Source organism: Cyprinodon tularosa, unplaced genomic scaffold (genome assembly GCF_016077235.1).
Source record: "Cyprinodon tularosa strain WSP-4 unplaced genomic scaffold, ASM1607723v1 ctg30, whole genome shotgun sequence".
NCBI lineage: Eukaryota > Metazoa > Chordata > Actinopteri > Cyprinodontiformes > Cyprinodontidae > Cyprinodon > Cyprinodon tularosa.
This window is the reverse complement of record NW_024039008.1, coordinates 7,086,464-7,110,722: the sequence shown is the minus strand read 5'-3', so window position 1 is coordinate 7,110,722 and position 24,259 is coordinate 7,086,464. Positions and strand designations below refer to the sequence as shown.

The following is a 24,259-nucleotide window of genomic DNA, read 5'->3' as shown; positions in this document are numbered from 1 at the left end:
CTGGTTTTAACTTCTGCCAGCCGTTATCTAAGCCGTCTGGTGTGTTCCTTAGTTTTTGTGATTGTTTATGTTCCCTAGAAAACCTCTGAAACCACAGAACAGTTGCCTTTGTTCAAGTATGTAATAACCCATATCTGGACCCTGAAGAGATCTGGTTTTGGATGGATGAATGGATTTTAATTGGGGGTTTCAGAGTAATGGGGGTCAATTCAAACGTTTACTAAACTTCAGATTTTTATTTTGGAAAAATAATAATAAAATAACAACATGTATCCTTTTCATTTAAGCTTGACAGTTTTGTATATTTCCATTAAAACATTAAATTTTTGGTTTAAAACCAGCGCAAGGGGTAAAAATTTTTTACTTCTGTGTCATTTCTTACGACTGTGCCATAGATGGCCAGAGAGCCATTATCCAGCTGACGGATTCGGTTGTTGATCTGGATGTTTATGCCATTTTTGCTCCACTGGATGGTTGGCAGAGGGTCTCCTCGGACCTCACAGTTCAGGATGGCATTACCGCCGAGAGGTTCAATTCGGTTGGAGTAAAGGTCTCCATCGATGATTGGAGGCTCTGCAACACCCATTATAAAGACGAGTGGTTATTGTGAAAGAGAAGAAAATAATAAAAAGCTCAGAAGTATAAGTGTTAAAAACATCATAATTGTTTATGCAAAAGCTATTTATTGACTTGGATATAAGATGCTATGCCAGTCTTAACAATCAGTTTTCTCTATGAGGAACTTACTGAGAAAAGACTACAGGTGCTGGTCATAAAATTAGAATATCATGAAAAAGTAGATTGATTTCAGTAATTCCATTTAAAAAGTGAAACTTGTATATTATATTCATACATTACATACAAACTCATATATTTCAGATGTTTATTTTGTTTAATTTTGATGATTACAAATGACAACAAATGAAAATCTCAAATTCATCATATCAGAAAATTAGAATATTACTGAAGACCAATAAAAACAAAGGATTTATAGAAATGTTGGCCAACTGAAAAGTATGAACATGAAAAGTATGAGCATGTACAGCACTCAGTATTTAGTTGGGCCTCCTTTGGCCTGTATTACTGCAGCAATGCGGCGTGGCATGGAGTCGATCAGTCTGTGGCACTGCTCAGGTGTTATGATAGCCCAGGTTGCTCTAATAGTGGCTTTTAGCTCTTCTGAATTGTTGGGTCTGGTGTATTGCATCTTCTTCTTCACAATACCCCATAGATTTTCTATGGGGTTAAGGTCAGGAGAGTTTGCTGGCCAATTAAGAACAGGGATACCATGGTCCTTCAACCAGGTACTGGTAGCTTTGGCACTGTGTGCAGGTGCCAAGTCCTGTTGGAAAATGAAATCTGCATCTCCAAAAAGTTGGTCAGCTGCAGGAAGCATGAAGTGCTCTAAAACTTCCTGGTATGTGGCTGCGTTGACCCTGGACCTCAGAAAACACAATGGACCAACACCAGCAGATGACATGGCACCCCAAACCATCACTGACTGTGGAAACTTTACACTGGACTTCAAGCAACATGGATGAAGTGCCTCTCTTCTTTTCCTCCAGACTCTGGGACCTTGATTTCCAAAGGAAATGCAAAATTTACTTTCATCAGAGAACATGACTTTGGACCACTCACCAGCAGTCCAGTCCTGTTTCTCTTTAGCCCAGGCAAGACGCTTCTGACGCTGTCTGTGGTTCAAGAGTGGCTTGACACAAGGAATGCGACAGCAGAAACCCATGTCTTTCATACGTCTGTGTGTGGTGGTTCTTGAAGCACTCACTCCAGCTGCAGTCCACTCTTTGTGAATCTCCCCCACATTTTTGAATGGGTTTTGTTTCACAATCCTCTCCAGGGTGCGGTTATCTCTCTTGCTTGTACACTTTTTTCGACCACATCTTTTCCTTCCCTTCGCCTCTCTATTAATGTGCTTGGACACTGAGCTCTGTGAACAGCCAGCCTCTTTAGCGATGACCTTTTGTGTCTTGCCCTCCTTGTGCAAGGTGTCGATGGTCGTCTTTTGGACAACTGTCAAGTCAGCAGTCTTCCCCATGATTGTGTAGCCTATAGAACTAGACTGAAAGACCATTTAAAGGCTTTTGCAGGTGGTTTGAGTTAATTAGCTGATTAGAGTGTGGCACCAGGGGCCATCAATTTTGAACCTTTTCACAATATTCTGATTTTCTGATATGATGAATTTGAGATTTTCATTTGTTGTCATTTGTAATCATCAAAATTAAACAAAATAAACATCTGAAATATATGAGTTTGTATGTAATGTATGAATATAATATACAAGTTTCACTTTTTAAATGGAATTACTGAAATCAATCAACTTTTTCATGATATTCTAATTTTATGACCAGCACCTGTATGTAAATTGTTTCCAGTCAACGTTTCGAGAAGAACCTAAGGCAGAGGCAATGTTGACAAAAATGCAGAACTTTTTCACTGTGGTTGACCTTCCAGGAAACTATGTGCATTAGTAGGTTTTCTAAACGCTTGGTGACTCTTTGGAGCAGTACAACTCCTACCGTTTGACTCTGTGTGTCGTTAAAATTTAGTCATCCAGGTTGGATTACAATGGATGATAAGTTAAAGTTCTTACAAAACCTGTATGATTTGATTAAAATGTCTTTGTTAAGTTCCTTGGGATGACATGTGTTGTGTGTTTGCACTAAGTAAATAAAAATAAAGTAAATCAATTTGAAATTGTATTTTATTTTTTTATTTCTTTATTCCTTCTTACTGTATTGTTGTCAGGATTAAGATAGTAGTGTATTTTCTTGTGTTTCTGGAGTCTTTTTTCATTAACATCTTATTTTTCACATATTGATGAGCTGCTGAAAGAAATGAAGTCTTTCTTCATATTAAGACTCAACTTAAGTAGGATTGGATTAAGTATAAAAAGTCCATAGACACGTCTAACATCTTGGAATAGTATACATTTACAAAACAGATTTACATTTACAGATCAAATTAACAACTAATTTTTTTCTTCTTTTTTTTTTTACATTTACATTCAAGTCTGCATAAGCTGGTGTTGAGGCTTCATACAAATCTTTCCTACAGGTGGTAATAAACATGGAGAGTGCTGCAGTGTTCAGTTAAATTACTCTAATATTCCTTGGCCACCACCAATTTAGTAACCTGACTCCGCCAGATGGATTTGCTTCCGTAGAAGTAATTTTGGGAAGGGGCGAAAAAACTGGTTAGCTGATTGGCCTATTTTGGTGATAGACGGGCCAAATAAACCGGATCAGATCAACGAAGCATATGACGTACTAACAGAGCGACGACGAAGAGGAGCCAATTGATAGATCAAACTCTTGCCGAAACCAGTTGGGAGAAGAGCAAAAACATCTTTTCCTCTGAGAAAAGCCTCCAGAGCAGTGTTTTGCTCTTTTTTCAGTGAAGAAATACTCTGTAATTCCGATAAAACTTGCTCGATAGCCACGCTAACGCTAGTTTCATAGGCTGAAGCCGCCATGTTCTTTAGACTGAACTGTCGCGCTTCTCGTTGCGTCACACCTCAACCCGCATCAAAGCCAACGCTGATTGGACGTTTGTTTGGTGAACGGCTCCAAATTTTCTTTAACGGAGAGTCTCCAGACTGATTAGCGAGTGAAATCTTAAAAAGATCAGGATGGTCTCACGAGGCTACCAATTTAGTGCTACTTGGTCAAAATGGAATTTCCCATAGGGCTTGGTCGTCATGACGTAAGCACTTTGCGTCGCCGCCATCTTGACGGCCTCTTTTACCGCGGCTCAGACTACTGCCCATGACTACCGCATACTGTACTCCCTCTCAGCCGTATTTTAATTTGATTAATTTCACCTTAACTTGGTTTCAACCATGGTAAACCGTTGCTGTATTGTGGGCTGTAACAGCTCAACACATGATTGCCATGGGAAAAACATAGAAAATGGGTTAACTTTCCACCGCTTTCCTGCCTGGAGGCGCAACCACGGAGACCAAGCGTCAGAGATAAAGAGTCGTCGGCTAGCTTGGATCGCGGCTGTAAGACGAGCAAACATAACTTTCCACAGTATTCCAATGTCAATGAGAGTATGTTCCCTGCATTTTCATTCTGGTAAGTTAAAGATGCACGGTTTTATTTTATAGCCTACTTTGTTTCTTTCCTTCAAAGTTGGGATCTTTTACGGGAAAATAATAAAAACGGCAGCAGGAAAAGGCTCATATACGTGAGAAACCCGGAGGGTTGGCAGTTAACGTTACTAACTACACCTTTGAAACACATAGCAGCTAGTTAAAAGTACATTACATGCGTGAGTGGTTGTTAGCACTAGCGGTTAGCAGTTACTAAACTAGCAGGTTCCAGAGCCCGTCTGAGCACAGCTTACCTTTGTACAGATTACTGTGTTCCCACTGTTTGCTGGCTTTATGATCTGCAGCTCCTGAACCCATCCATTCATGAACTGCATATGAGACTCCAAGGACTTGTAGCTTTGGAACTGTTTTGAAGTATAGACGCTCACTCATCGGTGCTCCACTCATTGTTTGGAACTTCATATGGATCCAAATTATTAATAATGCTGATTTTGTCAACATACCGGTCCCTGGCTTCTCTATTTAATGTGTCCTTTTTCGGGATTTTAACATCTTTTTTCTCTCTACTTCTACGTCTCTGCTTTCAACAACAACGTTGTATCAGAGCTATGTTTACGTTAGCGTAGCCGTCAATATGACCGCGACGTCCCACAATGCAACGTGGATCCCGAGCCCTATTGGGAACCTACTAGCACTAAGTTGCTAACTGGTTAGCAAAATGTTTCCCACAAACCGGCCGCAACCAAACTTGCTTGCGAACCTTCTGCCACAACAATCCCGCCCTCTTGATAAACGACCAATCACATTCACTTTATTCAGTCGTGTAAAGTCAGGTACAACTCTGGAGAATTCGGAAATGTAACGCTTCCCTACGATTTTATATATGTCCATAAAGCTTGGTTTACCTTTAACATAGACGTATCCCAGGGACTTAATGCTTCCCACACTGTTTTCAGCCACACAGGTGTAGGTGCCAGAGTCCTCTTTACTGACCCTTTCTATCAGAAGCTCACTGTGACCAATCATAGGACTATGGTGAACTAGAGAGGAAAACATGGAGAAAACACATTGTAAAGGATGATACAAATACAAAGAGGGAACATGTTAATTTCTTAATCATCAAACCTGGGATAATTTTATTGTTCATGGTCCATTTAATTGTGGGTGGTGGGATTCCACCGACACCACAGTTCAACAGCAGCCGCTCTCCTTTGTTAAGAGCAACATCTGCAAGCAGCTGGGTGAAGTAGGGGTGCGTATGAACCGACAGCGTCATCGTCCAGCTGTCCTCCCCAACTGAATTTGTTGCAACACATGTATAACTGCCAGCGTCTTCTGGCTGAAAGGTTGGTTTTAAACAGACCAATGTTTTTAACTGACAAAAACATACATACATGAACTTGGGTGAAGCTGATGCATGAATGGACAAACGTGACTAGTCCACCTGGTTTGTTTGTTTGTATACCTGAGCACTGTCGATAACCAGCTCCCCAGATGGCAGAATGGTGTACTCCCCTCGGCTTTCGTTGAGAGGACTCCCATCTTTTTCCCAGGACAGTTTGGGTTGTGGAATACCTTCTGCCACACATGACAGCTGAGCATGGCTTTTTTCCACAACAACAACCTCCTGTTCACCACGGCGGATGGAGGGAGGAACTATAGGAAAAAAAAATCAACAACAAAAAAATTTAGTACCTTAAAATATGTCTGGTCTTACTTTAACTTATTTTACCTGAACCTCTCATAACTTTATGTTTATAACAGTAAAATATAAACATCAATCTTGGAATTCCTTTGTTTACTTCTGTATTATAATTAAATACGACAGTAGAAATGAACTGATCTACGGAGCCCCTCTGATGACATGGTAAAAAAAAATGTTTAATTGTGGCCACGAAGTAGTATAACGTGCGCACGAAGTAGTATTTCGCGGCCACGCAATAAGTTTAACGTGGGCACGAAATACTTATTAATTATATCAATAAATCCTCCCCTGTTTTCAGGCTTATGTTAACTGTAATGACTTATCTTGGACAGGCAGCTATGTAAACGGGCCTTTAGTCCTTCGTTTAGCTATGCTGCGGTTGTTTACACTACGCCTTTTCCACCTAAAATGCCGTCTTAGCAACAAATGTCACGTGACTGGCGGAGACCGACTGGGTAAGCAAATCGAGCGCGCCTTAGACCTTAGAGAAGGCGCGCTCGATTTGCTTACCCAGTTGTCCAGGAATAATATTAATATTATTAATAAGTATTTCGTGCGCACGTTAAACTTATTGCGTGGCCACGAAGTAGTATTTCGTGCGCATGAAGTAGTATTTCGTGGCCACGCAATAAGTATAACGTGCGCACGAAATACTACTTCGTGGCCACAATTAAACATTTTTTTTGACCATGTCATCAGAGAGGCTCCGTACTGATCAGCCAATTTTCCGGCTGGTGAAACTTTATTCTTATACAAATCTTTTTAGTTTAATTACACGAAGATCTAAGAACTTCAATTTATTTTTACTGTCAACCCTGCCACAAGGGCTGCTCAGTGGCACAGTGGGTAGCACTTCTGCCTTGATGCAAGAAGGTTTTGGGTTTGATTTCCAGCCCGGGGTCTTTCTACATGGAGTTTGCATGTTCTCCCTGAGCATGTGTGGGTTCTCTCTGGGTACTCTGGCTTCCTCCCACAGTCAAAAAACCTGCCTGTTAGGTTAATTGGCTTCTCTAAATTCTCCTTAGGTGTGTGTGTGAATGGTTGTTTGTGTCTGTGTTGCCCTGCGATGGACTGGAGATAGGCACCAGCATGACCCCACTTGGGATGAAGAGTGTAAAGAAAATAGATGGATGGATGGAAAGCTGCAACAAGTGGTTATTATTTAACTTATTGCAATATGTTGAGAGACCAGACATGTTAAGCAGCCTTTAGCAATTAAAGTGTTTAAGAGACCAGTCAATGTGGGTTTAAAGTTGAACATTAAGTTTGTGAACTGGTGGAAAACATATTTAAGTTCAGCATGCTCAATGATAGATATTTTAAAAGACTAAACTATTGTTATCGGCTGAAATTCTTGCTTTCTCTCGCTCCCTAAAAGTCAAGATAAACCACAGACAAGCAGCCATTAAAAATTAAATCACTGAGCTTCTATTTACCTCATCTTTACCATATAAAAGGAGTCTGGCTGCAATCTTGACTATTATGGTTACAGAAAAGCATGGCTGCATTATGGGTAATTCTGGTGCACCGGTCTCTCTGATTGTACATTTCTGTAGCCTGATTAGACTGACTTAGAGTAAATAAGTCTGGATTACAGGGTACTGAAAAGGTGCTAACATTACCTTGTTAACACGTCTCTGTTCGACCAAAACAGGCGATTCAACCAATCAGGGAGTTTCCTGCAGGCTGTCAGTAAGAAATGCTGCTTGTGTGACTTTTTTACAGCACTAGTGGCTTGTTTTTTTTTTCAAAAGTAGGCTGACAGGAGGGGGTATGAGAGGGGGAGAGACATGCGGCAAAGGACCACAGGTTGGATTCGAACCTGGGTCGGCCATGTTGAGGACTAAGGCCTCCTTACATGGGCCGTGCCACCAGCACGCCCATGCTTGTGTACCTTTGTACCGATTACGAAAATGACCGAAAAACAATGATAAAAGAATCACAGAAAACTGCTAATGTCGCTGACGCTACATCGAGTCAAAGTCAAATTCTCATGCGTACATTTATGAGAAAATAAAAAGGATATGAAAAGGGGTCTAAATAAGCTCTATTAAATTTGTTCCACTAAAAATGATAAAACATTTATTTAAGGAAAATTTCAGAAGGATTTTATACGTAAATATATTCAGTTATGACTCTTTAACTCTTTAATGGAGTCAGAGGGTCCTCATCAAACCGTGCTCTCAGTGTTATCTAAACGTTTTCAGCACTTCTAAGTTTTCTATTTTTTTTTTTCAGATAGAAAATGGTAAATAACATCCTTTAAAGGTATACTATGCATTCTGTGTTGATTTTCCAGCGAGGCTCCCCCCAGAGGGCGAAAGTAAAAGTGCACCGTCGTAAATATGCTCAGCTGTTCTCCTGGTTTCTCCCTGTCAAGCCGGGCGCGGTTGTTGTGAGCTTAGCAGACAGGCGAACGCAACGAATCACCATGTCTACTGCGGTAAGTGACTATTTTGTTCCAATTTTCGAGTTTGAAAATTTAGCATGTTTTCATACATTATTTGTTATGCATGTGTCTAAATAACAAAGATTGTAGTTAGCCAAGTTCTCGCTGTAAAGCAAGACTGACTCTCACAATGCACAAGACTTCTGAGCCTGTGGGTGCGGGTCGAGGGCTCCTGCATTGCAAGTACGGTATTTCCCCCACAGACCACCAGGGCGGCCGAGAAAACCTTTGTTCGACCTGAAATTACTAATTTAATCATCCAAAACGTTATGGAACACATTAATTAACTGAAAAATGTTGCATAGTATGCCTTTAATGATAGTATATTTGAGAAGTATGAAAAATGAGTTTTCATTTAACAACCGTAAGGTTGAGTAGTTAACACCTACTCTGTACAGTGACTCTTATATCCAAGCTGTCGGTTCCTGCAGGATTGGCAGCAGTGCAAGTGTATTGTCCAGCATCGCTCTGTTGAACGAAGGCAATCTGCAGGGATCCTGAGCTCAGCACCCGCTGGCGTATGGAGCTGATCAGCAGCTGCCCGTCTTTATGCCATGTGATGGAGGGTGGAGGGGAGCCTGCAGCCTGGCATTGAAGGGTCACAGAGGAGTCCAAAGGTGCAAGGTACTCCCTGGTGTCTGGATGAATCACTGGAGCAACTGCAGCACACCATGCAGAGAGTAGATATCATTTTTATGCACTTTTTTTTTTTAAACAGACTTGACTGAATATCTTGATTAGGCCAGTCTGTCACGCACCTTGTACTCTCAGTTTGGTCTTGCCCAATGCAGTGCCTGCAGAGTTTTGTGCCACACAAATAAAGGTTCCAGAGTCTGACAGAGATGCCTTGGAGATCTGGAGACTTCCATCAGGAAGAATAGTGTAACTTCCACCTAATGCAAAGCATGAGTTTGAGTGCCGTGTTCAAGTATTTATACCTTTTGAAACATTTGTGAACACATTAAAACACAAACTATGTCTTTTGAAGGGATTTTATGTCCAATTGAAAGAGGATGCATTTTTTTTACAAATGAAAATCTATCCTATTATTTTCAGTGTACCCCAGTATCACAAGATAAAATAAAACATCTAATTAGAAAGCAGAATTCAAGTGTATAACACATAATATTAACAAATCCAATAGTTCTGTGATGGTTTGCAAGAAATCATTACTAAATAAACTAAATGAGGACTAAGGGTGGTCATACACCGTATGATTTTGTTGCCCTTTTGGGCTGATTTTTCAGTCTTGCGAGAATGTTTTTAGATCAGGCTGAGTTTCAGCTTTATCCAGGGTGTAAAAAGGGGAGATTAGCCTCTCCGGACCTAACCTGACTCCACCAGATCTGGAAACCTTCGGTTGAAGTAATTTTGGGAAGGGGCGAAAATACTGGTTAGCTGATTGGCCTATGTTGGTGATAGACGGGCCAAATAAACCAATCAGATCAACGAAGCATATGACGTACTAACAGCCAGGCTACTCTTGCCGAAACCAGTCGGAAGAAGAGCAAAAACATCTTTTCCTCTGAGAAAAGCCTCCAGAGCAGCGTTTTGCTCTTCTTTCAGTGAAGAAATACTCTGTAATTCCGATAAAACTTGCTCGATAGCCACGCTAACGCTAGTTTCCTCGGCTGAAGCCACCATGTTCTTTAGACTGAACTGTCGCGCTTCTCCTTGCGTCACACCTCAACCCGCCTCAAAGCCAACTCTGATTGGACGTTCGTTTGATGAACGGCTCCAAATTTTCTTTAACGGAGAGTCTCCAGACTGATTAGCGAGTGAAATCTTGAAAGCTCGCGAGATCAGGATGGTCTCACGAGGCTACTCCGGACCAACTCACAAATCAAGTCAGCTCAAAATCAAACATGTTTGAAATTTAGTCAGCCCCTCTGAGGTAATCGTGAGGATATCCTGCTGTTGAAGCAGGGCTACAAATGTCTACAAGCCGATTTACCTTAACTATGCACACTGCGCATGTGCAAACAATTGTTCTTCTTCCCTTACTTTACTTCTGGATGGATGAGTCCCACCAGCAGCATCACTCTACACTACAGAGGCAGACGTGTAGGTTTTGGACATAAACTGTGAGCTGTCAGATTGCATCGGAGCATGGGGCCGTACAGTGTAAGTACAAAGATCATGAGCTGAGAACTTTCATAAGCTTCAGTTTCATAGTGCAGTTTGAGCTGTAAGTAAGTACAATGTGTAAAAATATTGCACGAGAAGTGAGAATTTTTTTTTTATTTCAAGGGAAACCTTCTCATTCTCTTGGCAGATCATCTTATTCACCTGGTTGAATTAAGGGTAAATACTCTTATTTGAAGACATTTTTTACCAATTTGTAAATGATTTGTAGCGGTAAAGTTTTTCATCCCTTATGGAAAACATTTCATTACAAACCAGAAATGCAAAAATGTTTCACAAATGCACAAATGTTTGAGACCGACCAAAGAAAGAAGACTCTAAGTCAGAGGTCTTCAACAGGGGGTCCGCGACCCCCACGGGGTCCATGGAGGTACTGCATGAGCGTCGTGAAACTTTTGGTTGATTAGTCTTTTTTTTTACATTCCCCCCTGCAATTTTTTCCACTAATTGAAATTTCTTTAAATACACATTAACATGAATTCAACACACTGTAGTAAACGGATAAATGGAGGCAGAAGATGTCTTTCAGTCATCAATGCAAACATTCAGCGACACACAGGAGCTCTTTCAAGCTGGACACTGTCTCATTCACAACACCTGTCCCATCAACCAGGAATCAAAATCAGACATACTTTAATAATCCCAGGATGAAATTACTCCATCTTTAATAGAGTGACTATAGGACCACTTTGATATAACACAATTTCATACAATATATGTAATTAGGGGGTCCCCACTCCATCTCGCCATCAGTTTGGGGGTCCTTGGCCTGGAAAACGTTAAAGACCCCTGCTCTAAGTGACCAAAGGGGACTATGGGAAGCTGTAGAAACCCGCAGCTCAGAAGGAGGTAACAGCTGATTGACCAATTATTAGTTGTACAATCAAATAACCTCAACAAGAACGTCAAAAAAAAGAGAAAGAAAGGAAAGCATGCATATGGGAAGCCAAGGAAACGTGGACATTTTGCACTTTTTTGTTAGATCAGACCAAAATATACAGGTGCTGGTCATAAAATTAGAATATCATGAAAAAGTAGATTGATTTCAGTAATTCCATTTAAAAAGTGAAACTTGTATATTATATTCATACATTACATACAAACTCATATATTTCAGATGTTTATTTTGTTTAATTTTGATGATTACAAATGACAACAAATGAAAATCTCAAATTCATCATATCAGAAAATTAGAATATTGTGAAAAGGTTCAAAATTGATGGCCCCTGGTGCCACACTCTAATCAGCTAATTAACTCAAACCTCCTGCAAAAGCCTTTAAATGGTCTTTCAGTCTAGTTCTATAGGCTACACAATCATGGGGAAGACTGCTGACTTGACAGTTGTCCAAAAGACGACCATCGACACCTTGCACAAGGAGGGCAAGACACAAAAGGTCATCGCTAAAGAGGCTGGCTGTTCACAGAGCTCAGTGTCCAAGCACATTAATAGAGAGGCGAAGGGAAGGAAAAGATGTGGTCGAAAAAAGTGTACAAGCAAGAGAGATAACCGCACCCTGGAGAGGATTGTGAAACAAAACCCATTCAAAAATGTGGGGGAGATTCACAAAGAGTGGACTGCAGCTGGAGTGAGTGCTTCAAGAACCACCACACACAGACGTATGAAAGACATGGGTTTCTGCTGTCGCATTCCTTGTGTCAAGCCACTCTTGAACCACAGACAGCGTCAGAAGCGTCTTGCCTGGGCTAAAGAGAAACAGGACTGGACTGCTGGTGAGTGGTCCAAAGTCATGTTCTCTGATGAAAGTAAATTTTGCATTTCCTTTGGAAATCAAGGTCCCAGAGTCTGGAGGAAAAGAAGAGAGGCACTTCATCCACGTTGCTTGAAGTTCAGTGTAAAGTTTCCACAGTCAGTGATGGTTTGGGGTGCCATGTCATCTGCTGGTGTTGGTCCATTGTGTTTTCTGAGGTCCAGGGTCAACGCAGCCACATACCAGGAAGTTTTAGAGCACTTCATGCTTCCTGCAGCTGACCAACTTTTTGGAGATGCAGATTTCATTTTCCAACAGGACTTGGCACCTGCACACAGTGCCAAAGCTACCAGTACCTGGTTGAAGGACCATGGTATCCCTGTTCTTAATTGGCCAGCAAACTCTCCTGACCTTAACCCCATAGAAAATCTATGGGGTATTGTGAAGAAGAAGATGCAATACACCAGACCCAACAATTCAGAAGAGCTAAAAGCCACTATTAGAGCAACCTGGGCTATCATAACACCTGAGCAGTGCCACAGACTGATCGACTCCATGCCACGCCGCATTGCTGCAGTAATACAGGCCAAAGGAGGCCCAACTAAATACTGAGTGCTGTACATGCTCATACTTTTCATGTTCATACTTTTCAGTTGGCCAACATTTCTATAAATCCTTTGTTTTTATTGGTCTTCAGTAATATTCTAATTTTCTGATATGATGAATTTGAGATTTTCATTTGTTGTCATTTGTAATCATCAAAATTAAACAAAATAAACATCTGAAATATATGAGTTTGTATGTAATGTATGAATATAATATACAAGTTTCACTTTTTAAATGGAATTACTGAAATCAATCTACTTTTTCATGATATTCTAATTTTATGACCAGCACCTGTATTTCCTCTGTCTACATAAACTACAGCCCCTGTTATTTTCTCTACCAAGTTTGTGAGTTTTGTTGTTTGTCTTAAACAGATTAATGCTTTAAAAACACACTGTGACTTTCCTTTTTAAGCATGACACAGTCTAAAGAAGAAATAAAGCCACGCGTCTCCATGAGCACTACTGTACATCCCCAAGGTGAAACCTGAAGGGACTCTAACAGAATCATGCTGTTCTGAATATTTTTTTCAATAGAACTGAAAAAAAGATCAGAGACAAGCTGGAAAAAGGGTCTGGAGGTAGCAGTACGGTTGACTGAGTGTTTACCAGAGGTGGGAATGTTGATGCCCTCCTTTTGCCAGGTAATGGTGGGTCTGGGTGAGCCTGTGGCTCTGCAGGGCAAAGTAACGGGGGTGTTGTATATCACATCCAGTGTGGAGGGATTGAACTGGATCACTGGGAGTTCTAAGGAGATGAACATATAGAAAGAAGAATAATAGTGCTGTTCATCAGCTATAATACCTTAAGTTAAAAAACAGTTTTTGATTTTAAAGTTGCCATAAGGGTTGTAATTATTATCGTTTTGTTTCCAGCTTCAGAATACTAGCTTTAAAGTAAAACACCTATACAAAAATCTGACATGTTTACACACTTTAAGAAATAAGATAATTGTGAAATATTTGCTAATTGCTTATAAACCAGATTTCAAGTAAGAGTCTTATCATACTTGAAAATGTAGCAAACAAATGCATCATGTTAATATTTCTTGCTAAGAAATATATATATGCTCTATTTTGATGTCTTTAAAATAATCTTGAAAGAATTTATTAAGTTATAGCTTGTTATGGTCTGCATATTTTTACCCTGCACAGTAAGCTGCACATGTCGATGAGTGGAGCCTGCAATATTTTTAGCCGTGCAGGTGTAGCGTCCAGCGTGACTGAGCTGAGCAGAAGGAATTTCTACATGACCTGAGTAAAGATAAACGTACAGAAATTGCAGAGAAATCAACATAAAAAACATATTTATGCTTTAAAATGACATTATTTAGAGGAATGTCATTTAAGAAAGACTCAAATTGATAATAATGTTTTCATAAATAAAGATTTGACCTGTTGGCAAAATGCTGTATCCTTCCCCCTTATCTTGTAGCTTCATGCCGTCTTTGGTCCAGTGGATCGCAGGTTCTGGCACTCCGGTTGCAGTACAAGCGATGACCACTGGGGACAGTCTGGTAGCAACTAGATCTGTAGGTTCATCTGCTATAGATGGTGGAACTAGAGCAACAGATACAGTAAAAAATATTATATTTTGGAGAGAAAATACCTTTAATGTCTTTTGATTCATTGCAAAACAAAGTCAGTCTAACTAATGACAAGATTCATGATCTGTAAATAACCGTTTTTCTCACCATTAACAGAAAGAGTAATGGATCGGAATTCCTCTCCTGCTTCATTAAAGGCCACACATTTATACTCTGCGGTGTCCTCTACTGTTGGAGCCATAATCACCAAGGAGCCCGATGAGAGTAATCTGAAAAATATCAACAGAGATAAATGATTTTAAGAAAAGAAGTTTTACTTGTTTAAAAGGAACTTAAGTTTTTTTTTTATATATTGCACGTTTCAGTGCCAAGACGATTTAAAGGGCTGTACATGAGAAAAAGAAAAGCACACTGCATAGAAGCAACACATATAGTTATAGAGACTAAAATAAGGCCATTAAAATAAGTGGATTATGTATTTAAAAAAGATAAAATGATGATTAATTCAAAATAACAAAAGACAAACTGACTTAGAAAATGGAACATAATATATACAGGAAACTTAACTATTAATGTTTAGATGGCACAGTCAAAGGCCAGTCTAAAAAAAAGTGTGTTTTAATATGAATTTAGAGCAACTGAGGACTTTGGTGTTTTTACAGTTTTCTGGGATTTATTACACATTTCTGGTAGAGTGGAGTTTACATGCTACAGTTAGATGAGGGTTTATTAACCTGCTGACTGGGGCAGATGAGTTCATGTTAATGTGTTTGCTGATGATCTCAGAGAAGAGAGATTCTCTGTAATTTATAGCTGTGCGGTTTCTCGTTATAGATTGTTTCTCTTCTAAAGAGTGGAACACATCTCCATGGAGAAGTTCCCTTCACAGAAACAACCTTTAATTTAACCATGTGTCCTAAAACTAAAAATCCCCTCAAAACTTTACTCCATAAGCAATAACAATGGTAGATATGCACTCCATTGGAATTTAAGCCAATGTCTGATATGCAGATTTTACAACTATTTTACATAAACTGCCCAATAACAGATACGGATAGAATATTTTTTTCTCCCTATAACCATTTATGCACTTTTTTTCCCTCCAATCCTTTGCAGTCATTGCAAATTACACTGTGAAACTTTCAAAAAAAATCCACAACACCTCATTTATACTTCAGCAACTCTCCTCTGACTCATGTATCAGCAGGGTGCATGTACATGTGACCCGTTAACGCTGCAGGTGTCGGACTCCTGTTTATGTGTTTGTGTTTCGGTGTTTGTCTCCCTTCATCCACCAGGAGGCGCCTGGTTCTGGTCCGCCTCCTCACACACCTACTGATGGTTTCCTCGTTAAACGGAGTCTTCTTAAGCTGCTGACTGCCACTACTTCGATGCCAGAGTGTTTGCCAGTTTAGGGTACTCTAGCTAAGCTGAGTTTGCTGAGTCAAGCTGAGCTTTTTGTCAACCTGTGTTTAACTTTGTTTTTGTCTTTGCCTCTCAACAGGAAGTCATCCTGCAAACTGGATCTCTCGGACCTTCACTCCCTGGAAGGATCAACTGAGCTTCAAACTGAGCTGGGGTTCAAACAGGAGGTTTGGATCCACTTTCCCCAAAAGATCGTTTGAGCTTCACACTGAGAAAGGGATTATTCTCCACTACGACCCGTTCAAGTACCGCAGGAAATCTGAGTGGCAGCCAGTTTCTCCGTTAACCAACTATCAACCGCATTCTGGGTAAAACCTGTTCTGCCCTCCACCGAATCAGACAAACACTGGAACTACAGCACACCGACAGGAGTCAAGGATTCAACAACTTCTCTCGAAATGTGAGTCGGCAACAAAATCCTCTTCTCCAAGTTCACGAGTCAAATTCCCCACTGAGCCTGAACTTACCGCTGTGTCTTCCCCTCATTTTACAGTTCCAGTTGAGCTGTGTTCAGAGCAACATTTCTCACTCTGATTAACTTCTTCAATAAAACCCGTTAAACCTTTTCCCTGTTCTCTCTGTTCGGTTTTCTGCATTTGGATCTGAACTTTGTAACATCATGACAGCAGGAATAATCCTCACATGTTTATCACAAAATGCCCCTTTTATATCATAAGGAAAACAACTTATATGTTGGAATGGCTGGTTTTAAAGCTAATATCAACCAATATTGAGAATATGCTGATAATATCATGCATCCCCATAGGAAAGAATTACATTTGAAATAGAAAATAAGATTTAGACTTCATAAATGGGAAATTTGAGTAACAATAAACACACCTGTACATGCTCTGATTCTGGTCTGTGCTGAGGGTTCGACCATTCTTGTGCCAGCTGACAGAAGGTTTGGGAATGCCACTGACCTCACAGGGTAAGGTGGTCTGCATGTTGACCATTACTGTCACATTGGTGCGACTTTTTGCGATCGAAGGTGGAACTACGAGATAAAAAAATAAAAGAAGGACTGGAGTAACATCGTAACTACAGCTGTGTTAAGCAATGGCCAGTCTAAACATATATCTACCACCTACCATAAACCTGAAGATCCAACCTCTTGCGCTGAGTACCAGCTTGATTTGTAGCCATGCACAGGTAGCGTCCTGTGTCCGTCACCTGAGCCGAGTGGATGTGTAAAGATCCTTCCTCTGAAAATGTATATCTGCAGAAATATATTGAAATTAGTCATGACATTCAGAGCAACAAAGTTTAGAATGAGTACAAAACAACAATAACAGGTTTTACCTCGGATTGTTTTCTGCTATTATTGCTCCATTTTTCCTCCATGTGACTCGAGGCGGCGGGACTCCGCTGACTTCACATTCGAGAGCCACTGGCTTGCTGACGTGTGCTGACACCATCTGAGATCCATCCTTGATAGTTGGAGGCACTGATTGGACAGATATTCCTATTAACAAACCTATCATGGAATGTTTTGTTATTTCTTAATGTTTTAAGTTTTTCTATTCACCATTGACAGTTAGATTAAACAGTCGAGTGGTCTTTCCAGCGATGTTTCTTGCCACACAGGTATACTGAGCCGCGTCAGAGAGCACCGCCATGTTGATCTGTAAATAGCGTCCACCAGACAGAATCCGCAGTCGTGGTGAGATCTACACAGGCACAAACATAGAAAAGTGTGAGTCATAGTTGATTTTAAAATAATTGTATCTCTTTTATTTGAATTTATTTGACACAAGTAAATAATTTCTATTTTATTAGTATTACCAGTTCTTTTGCATCAATATTATTTCCACTTGCATATCACTTACTATTGATAAAAGTTTTTTCTTTGTAAGATACCAACAAAAGTTTTTCTTTTCTGTTATGCGATGCTATTCTATTCTAGTCTATTATGCAATGCTATTCTATTCTATTCTATTATGCAATGCTATACTATTCTATTCTATTATGCGATGCTATTCTATTCTATTCTGCTTTGCTATTCTATTCCGCTATGCTATGCTATTCTATTCTGCTATATTATGCTATTCTGCTATGCTATGCTATTCTGCTATGCTATGCTATTCTATTCTATTCTGCTATGCTATTCTATTTTATTCTATTCTGCTTTTCTATTCTATTCTATTCTGCTATGCTATTCTATTCCGCTTTGCTATGCTATTCTATTCCGCTTTGCTATGCTATTCTATTCTGCTATGCTATGCTATTCTATTCTGCTATGCTATTCTATTCTATTCTGCTTTGCTATTCTATTCTATTCTATTCTGCTATGCTATTCTATTCCGCTTTGCTATGCTATTCTATTCTGCTTTGCTATTCTATTCTGCTATGCTATTCTATTCTGCTATGCTATTCTATTCTATTCTGCTTTGCTATTCTATTCTATTCTATTGTATTCAATTCTGCTATGCTTTTCTATTCTATTCTATTCTATTCTATTCTATTCCGCTATGCTATGCTATTCTGCTTTGCTATTCTATTCTGCTACGCTATTCTATTCTGCTATGCTATTCTATTCTGCTTTGCTATTCTATTCTGCTTTGCTATTCTATTCTATTCTGCTATGCTATTCTATTCTGCTATGCTATTCTATTCTATTCTATTCTATTCTGCTATGCTATTCTATTCTGCTATGCTATTCTATTCTGCTTTGCTATTCTATTCTGCTATGCTATTCTATTCCGCTTTGCTATGCTATGCTATTCTATTCTGCTATGCTATGCTATTCTATTCTGCTATGCTATTCTATTTTATTCTGCTTTGCTATTCTATTCTATTGTATTCTATTCTGCTATGCCATTCTATTCTATTGTATTCTATTCCGCTTTGCTATGCCATGCTATGCTATTCTATTCTGCTATGCTATTCTATTCTGCTTTGCTATTCTATTCTATTCTGCTTTGCTATTCTATTCTATTCTATTCTATTCTGCTATGCTATTCTATTCTGCTATGCTATTCTATTCTGCTTTGCTATTCTATTCTGCTATGCTATTCTATTCCGCTTTGCTATGCTATTCTATTCTGCTATGCTATTCTATTCTGCTATGCTATTCTATTTTATTCTGCTTTGCTATTCTATTCTATTGTATTCTATTCTGCTATGCCATTCTATTCTATTGTATTCTATTCCGCTTTGCTATGCCATGCTATGCTATTCTATTCTGCTATGCTATTCTATTCTGCTATGCTATTCTATTCTGCTATGCTATGCTATTCTATGCTATGCTTTTCTATTCTATTCTATTCTATTCTATTCTATTTTATTGCTCAAGTAATGCTTTTAGAAACTGACCTGTAATGGTGTGCCATCTTTCAGCCAGGTGAGAGTTGGAGGTGGAACAGCCTCTGACTTGCATTCCAAAGTCACCTGGCCGTTCTGCAGCACTGACAGATGCTGAGGTGCACTTTCACCAGAAATGTTAGGAGGAACTGAGAGAAATAACACCAGAAAAACGTAGAGATTTAAATAAAAAAATAAAAAAAACAGAATAATTCTTTAAATATTGATATTAAGAGTTTCATAAAAAATAAAATAAGAAAAACAATCTATTAAATATATAGTACTTTTTAATCTTTATTCTTTTGATAGATAACATACATTTATTGATCAAGGTTGGGGGTACTGAACACATTGATTCTAAATCTAGATCTCATTCAGGCATAAGTTAACGATACGATACGAACCTATATGTTATCTAACGTTAAGTAATAACCACAACATTCTCAATGTAATTAAATGTAAATCGAGACTTGAAATTAAAAAAAAAACTTTTCAGTCTGTAAAATATTAAATAAAATTAGAATGTAAAAACCCCAAACTAAAAGGCAGCTTTCTCTGATTTAGCTGTATGAATTAATCCTATTTTCAGCTAAGATGTTAAAGTAAAAATATCAATGTTTGGAGAATACATTCAGGTTTATCAAAGTTAACTAAGTTGTGAGATAAGTGTTCGCATGACACTGAGCATTTTATTTATACATTTTTGATGTTCTGCTAAATAAAAACAAGTATTTTAATCTGTTTTTATTAAACATACTTTCATATCTTACTTGCCATTGAAACACATCTATTATTTTCTATTCACAATAAAAGCATCCCTACAAATACATACACGTGTGGTTAACAGAAACTGGCCGATCTAGTAAGAAACATCTTTAAGGAAAAAGATAATACAGTTTGGGTTTCATCCCTGAAATCTGTTATTTCTGTTGCTATGGAAACAGAGGTCACAAGCTGGAACTCCTCAATCTGCTCTCTGGACCTTAGGGTTCTGTAGATGGACCCTCCTCATCCTCGCTGCTCTTTTTCTTCTAACTAGAAGGACTAATGCTACTGTAGCACTTTTTTTTCTTCTCTTTTTTAAAAATGATTATTAAATAAACATAAATGACAGCACAGGATACATTCACAAAGATAATATACCGACCCAAAAGCCCCCCCACCCCCCACCCCCTAACACTCATTCACATTCATTCATCCACCTTGAATGAATTCCTTCGTCCACAAATTACATTTTTCAAAAACAAACATTTGAGAACTTCCCACCTGTTTTTATATTTTTTGGCTTCATTATCGGTTTCAACCATATAACTTTATAAAGTAAAAAAATGCTGAATAACTGTTTTAAAAAATTAATACTAATACAGAATCCACATCAAGCTTCATAGATCGTACAATCCTTAAACACATTTTTCAACTACCACTACTGTAGCAATTTGCTGCTGACAACAAACACCTGCCAACGTGATGATATCCAGAAGGAATCTTCATAGTTTGATTGATTTCAAACATTTTGGAATCAAATCAGTGTTGTTTTTAACCAGTTATTATCTTAATTATGTGGCTTTTGTCTCAGATTTCTAACATTCTTGAAAACTAAAAGACCTTAGACCTCATGTCACTCACTGTGAACTCGAACCAAAAACTCCTTGTCATCGTCTCCTGCTGGGCTACTGGCTAAGCAGCTGTATCTGCCAGTGTCCTCCAGCTGTAAAGATAAGGAAAAAGTATAATGTTAATGAATGATACCATTTTTATGCTCTGACAAAAAGATGAAAGATTTACCGGTTTAAATTTGCTGAGACCAACCTGTGCTGAGGTCACACGGAGTATCTCTCCTCCACGGAGGAGACGCAGACTTTCTGTCCGTGGGAGCGGCCGTTCGTCCTTCAGCCAGGTCAGGGTGGGAGTTGGGATGCCTGTGGCCTCACAGAGTAGCTCCAGGACATTATTAACCACTACAGAAACTTCTACTGGTTGATCAGAGCTCCTGATGTGTGGAGGGTCTGAAGAAGACAGTGAGCAAAGGGAAAATAAAACAAAAGCTGAAAGTAGAAAGAAACCAGGAAACTATAAACAATACGGCAATTATTTTTTTTTACTTACCCAGAACCTTCAGGTTAAAGTGGCGGCTTGCTTGACCAGCGTTGTTATTAGCCAAGCAGCTGTAGCGTCCGGTGTGATTAACTTGGACACTGTTGAGCTGTAAGGTTGTGTTCAGTCTGAGGAGACTGAGGCCGTGGTCAGCTGGTAAAATCACTCCATCTCTGAGCCAGGAAATGGCAGGAGTTGGGCTGCCATCAGCGATACACGCCAAAGACGCCACACTTCCTTTAATTACAGTCACGTCCTCTATGGTTCCTGCTCCTTCCAAACCCGGAGGAACTAAAGATGGGATTTTAGAAACTCATTAACCTCCAGCTGCTCTTTTCTTCTTTAAAAACTCCTAAATCTATGAACACAAACACTCACCGTGAACCTGCAATTTATACTGTCTGTTGTCGACTCCTGCTCGGTTAGATGCCACACATGTATAGCTTCCACCATCAGACACCTGGACTCGGGTAATCCTGTTACACAAAAGGGCAAAATGCTCGATCGTACATATCCATGTGTGTCGGAATCAAAACCTATGGTGATTAAACAATATTAATCGGATCATAAACACTTTTATTAACTAGTTCAGAAATGTTTACAGTAATTTAAATGGACTCTAAAGGTAGAATTTTGTGAAACTGAGTTTTTATGTGATAACAAAACAAAAAGTAACACAACATAGTTAGAACAGAAACAAGCAGTGCAACCTTCAATACTCAGGTTATAAGTAAGTAAAGGGTATAAAGGTAGATTTGTGTCAATCAAAAAATATATTTTCAATGAAAAACACCTTTACCTCAATGAAATCAAAAGTTTTCAATCAAAGAAAAACAAATATTTGAATGCAAAAATATAATTAAGACTCAGAAAAATACATTTGAACACTGCTTGTAAAATTGTAAGCACTGGCTTCATGTAAAGCACTTTGCATTGTCTTTGTACTGTTTGTGCTATACAAATAAATTTGCCTTGCCTTGCTTTTCTTTGATTGAATTTGTTTTATTTGATAGAAGCCAAGTTTTTTTTTCTGTTTAAAGCAACTTCTTTAATTGGGTTAACATTGTTTTTTGATTGGACCATATAATGGGTAGGACGTTTGTGTCTTTATCTTTCAATCAAAAATGAAGTTGCTTTAAACAAACAACAAAATCTATGGAAGTAAATCTGTCACTGGGATTTGAATTAAAAATGCTACTGAAATTTAAATTGTTGAATTTTTTTATATACAGATTTTTTTTAACACTGAAAAATTAAACTGAAAAATAAGTATTGAAAATGTAATCACTTTGAAATAGTAATGTGAATTTTTAGCCTGAAGAGAAAATAAAAAATGAAATTTCAAGTGTGTAGAAATAATGGCAATGATTTTTTTAGGTCAAAAATGTGTTCTGAAACAGTAAGTACAAACATACAAAATTTAAATTTCAGTGGCATTTTTTATTCAAATCCCAGCGACACAGATTTACTTCCATAAAAAAACAAAACATTTCACTTCAATGGAAAGATAAAAATTTTCTATCAGAAAATATTCTGTTAATTCAAATAAAATCTTCAAGACTCAATATAAATTCTGCTGTTTTGTGAAAATCCTTAAAGTTAGTTTGACTAAAAAATTGTACAATTTCAGGGGAGAAATTAAAGCACACCTGGTTTACAACTACTAATAATAAACAAAGCTCTGAATTTCTAATGGACCAATCTGCAATTGATTAGCTGAAATTGAAAAATGGGTTTGGAGAAAACTGTGAAGTGCTGCTGCTTAGGTAGAGGAACACAACTAAAATACTTTATTCTCTCTGGTTGAATGAATTCATGGAGAAACATGATGGTGGATTTGATTTTGAGTATGATATATTTAAAAATTGGAAATGTTGTTTTAGCTAAATAAGGCAAAAATGCAAGAAAACCTAAGTAAGATCAGTGACTGTAAAAAGGTTTTTTCCTTGAAAAGGACATTAACACAAAGAAATTGAGTGAATAAAAGCACATTATTTTTTTTAAATGACCAAGTCAAAGCCCGGACCTCAATTTAAACCTGAAGTTAATGATAAGACCTAAAACTCTAAGTTCAGAGATGCTCAGTGAAATCAGAAATGATTTCTGTGAGGTTCCCCTCCTCGAGCCGCCACCTTATCGTGCTGGTTTCAGTGCCTGGATGATTCCCAGAGGCTATGATGTCAGGGGCTTAAATGTTCCTGGTAGGGTCATCTAAGGCAAACAGTGTCTTGGTGAAAGGTCAAACAAAGAGAGGCTCACAAATCACCCATGACGTCAGAAAAAAAAAATCGAGGCACATGACGTTGCCCGGTACGGCAGAGCTGCAACCCCACCCAGGAGCCAGGCCTGGGGTTGGGGTTAGTTGGCGAGTGTCTGGTGTCCAGTGCGAAGAGCATTGGGCGGCAGTCAGTGGCACTTAGACTTAATCTGGAGACGTTGAATGTCATCTTGGTGTTCCGTTGGTGTCGATAGACGGATCGGAGCGGCTGCTGCTATAATGCGGACGCTGCACTGGTCTGTTGTGCTAAAGAGAGCGCTAAACAATATGGCAAAGTTTTCCATGTTTTCCATATTGCAAAGCTTTTCTACATTCCTACCCTCACCTACACTCACCGGCCACTTTATTAGGTACAACTGTCCAACGGCTCGTTAACACTTAATTTCTAAGCAGCCAATCACATGGCGGCAACTCAGTGCATTTAGGCATGTAGACATGGTCAAGACAATCTCCTGCAGTTCAAACCGAGCATCAGTATGGGGAAGAAAGGTGATTTGAGTGACTTTGAACGTGGCATGATTGTTGGTGCCAGAAGGGCTGGTCTGAGTATTTCAGAAACTGCTGATCTACTGGGATTTTCACGCACAACCATCTCTAGGGTTTACAGAGAATGGTCCGGAAAAAAAAAAACATCCAGTGAGCGGCAGTTCTATGTGCGGAAATGCCTTGTTGATGCCAGAGGTCAGAGGAGAAAGGCCAGACTGGTTCGAGCTGATAGAAGGGCAACAGTGACTCAAATAACCACCCGTTACAACCAAGGTGGGCAGAAGAGCATCTCTGAACGCACAGTACGTCGAACTTTGAGGCAGATGGGCTACAGCAGCAGAAGACCACACCGGGTCCCACTCCTTTCAGCTAAGAACAGGAAAGTGAGGCTACAATTTGCACAAACTCATCGAAATTGGACAATAGAAGATTGGAAAAGCG

General features: G+C 39.0%; 1 protein-coding gene across 1 annotated transcript in view; it reads right to left on the bottom strand.

Annotated features, from left to right (window-relative positions):
* hmcn1 (hemicentin 1) overlaps positions 1-24,259 on the bottom strand; it is a 170,964-nt gene that overhangs the window by 32,465 nt on the left and 114,240 nt on the right. Inside the window, exons 67-85 of the mRNA XM_038291733.1 lie at positions 21,433-21,530; positions 21,067-21,345; positions 20,770-20,966; positions 20,587-20,668; positions 18,973-19,109; positions 17,186-17,327; positions 16,960-17,104; positions 16,749-16,876; positions 16,498-16,654; positions 14,380-14,501; positions 14,081-14,245; positions 13,832-13,939; positions 13,296-13,433; positions 8,985-9,119; positions 8,616-8,885; positions 5,538-5,728; positions 5,198-5,411; positions 4,978-5,112; positions 383-573 (exon numbers count right to left, since the gene is read on the bottom strand). Coding sequence (XP_038147661.1) covers positions 383-573; positions 4,978-5,112; positions 5,198-5,411; positions 5,538-5,728; positions 8,616-8,885; positions 8,985-9,119; positions 13,296-13,433; positions 13,832-13,939; positions 14,081-14,245; positions 14,380-14,501; positions 16,498-16,654; positions 16,749-16,876; positions 16,960-17,104; positions 17,186-17,327; positions 18,973-19,109; positions 20,587-20,668; positions 20,770-20,966; positions 21,067-21,345; positions 21,433-21,530 — 3,034 coding nt within the window. The remainder of the gene's footprint in view (positions 1-382; positions 574-4,977; positions 5,113-5,197; positions 5,412-5,537; positions 5,729-8,615; positions 8,886-8,984; positions 9,120-13,295; positions 13,434-13,831; positions 13,940-14,080; positions 14,246-14,379; positions 14,502-16,497; positions 16,655-16,748; positions 16,877-16,959; positions 17,105-17,185; positions 17,328-18,972; positions 19,110-20,586; positions 20,669-20,769; positions 20,967-21,066; positions 21,346-21,432; positions 21,531-24,259) is intronic.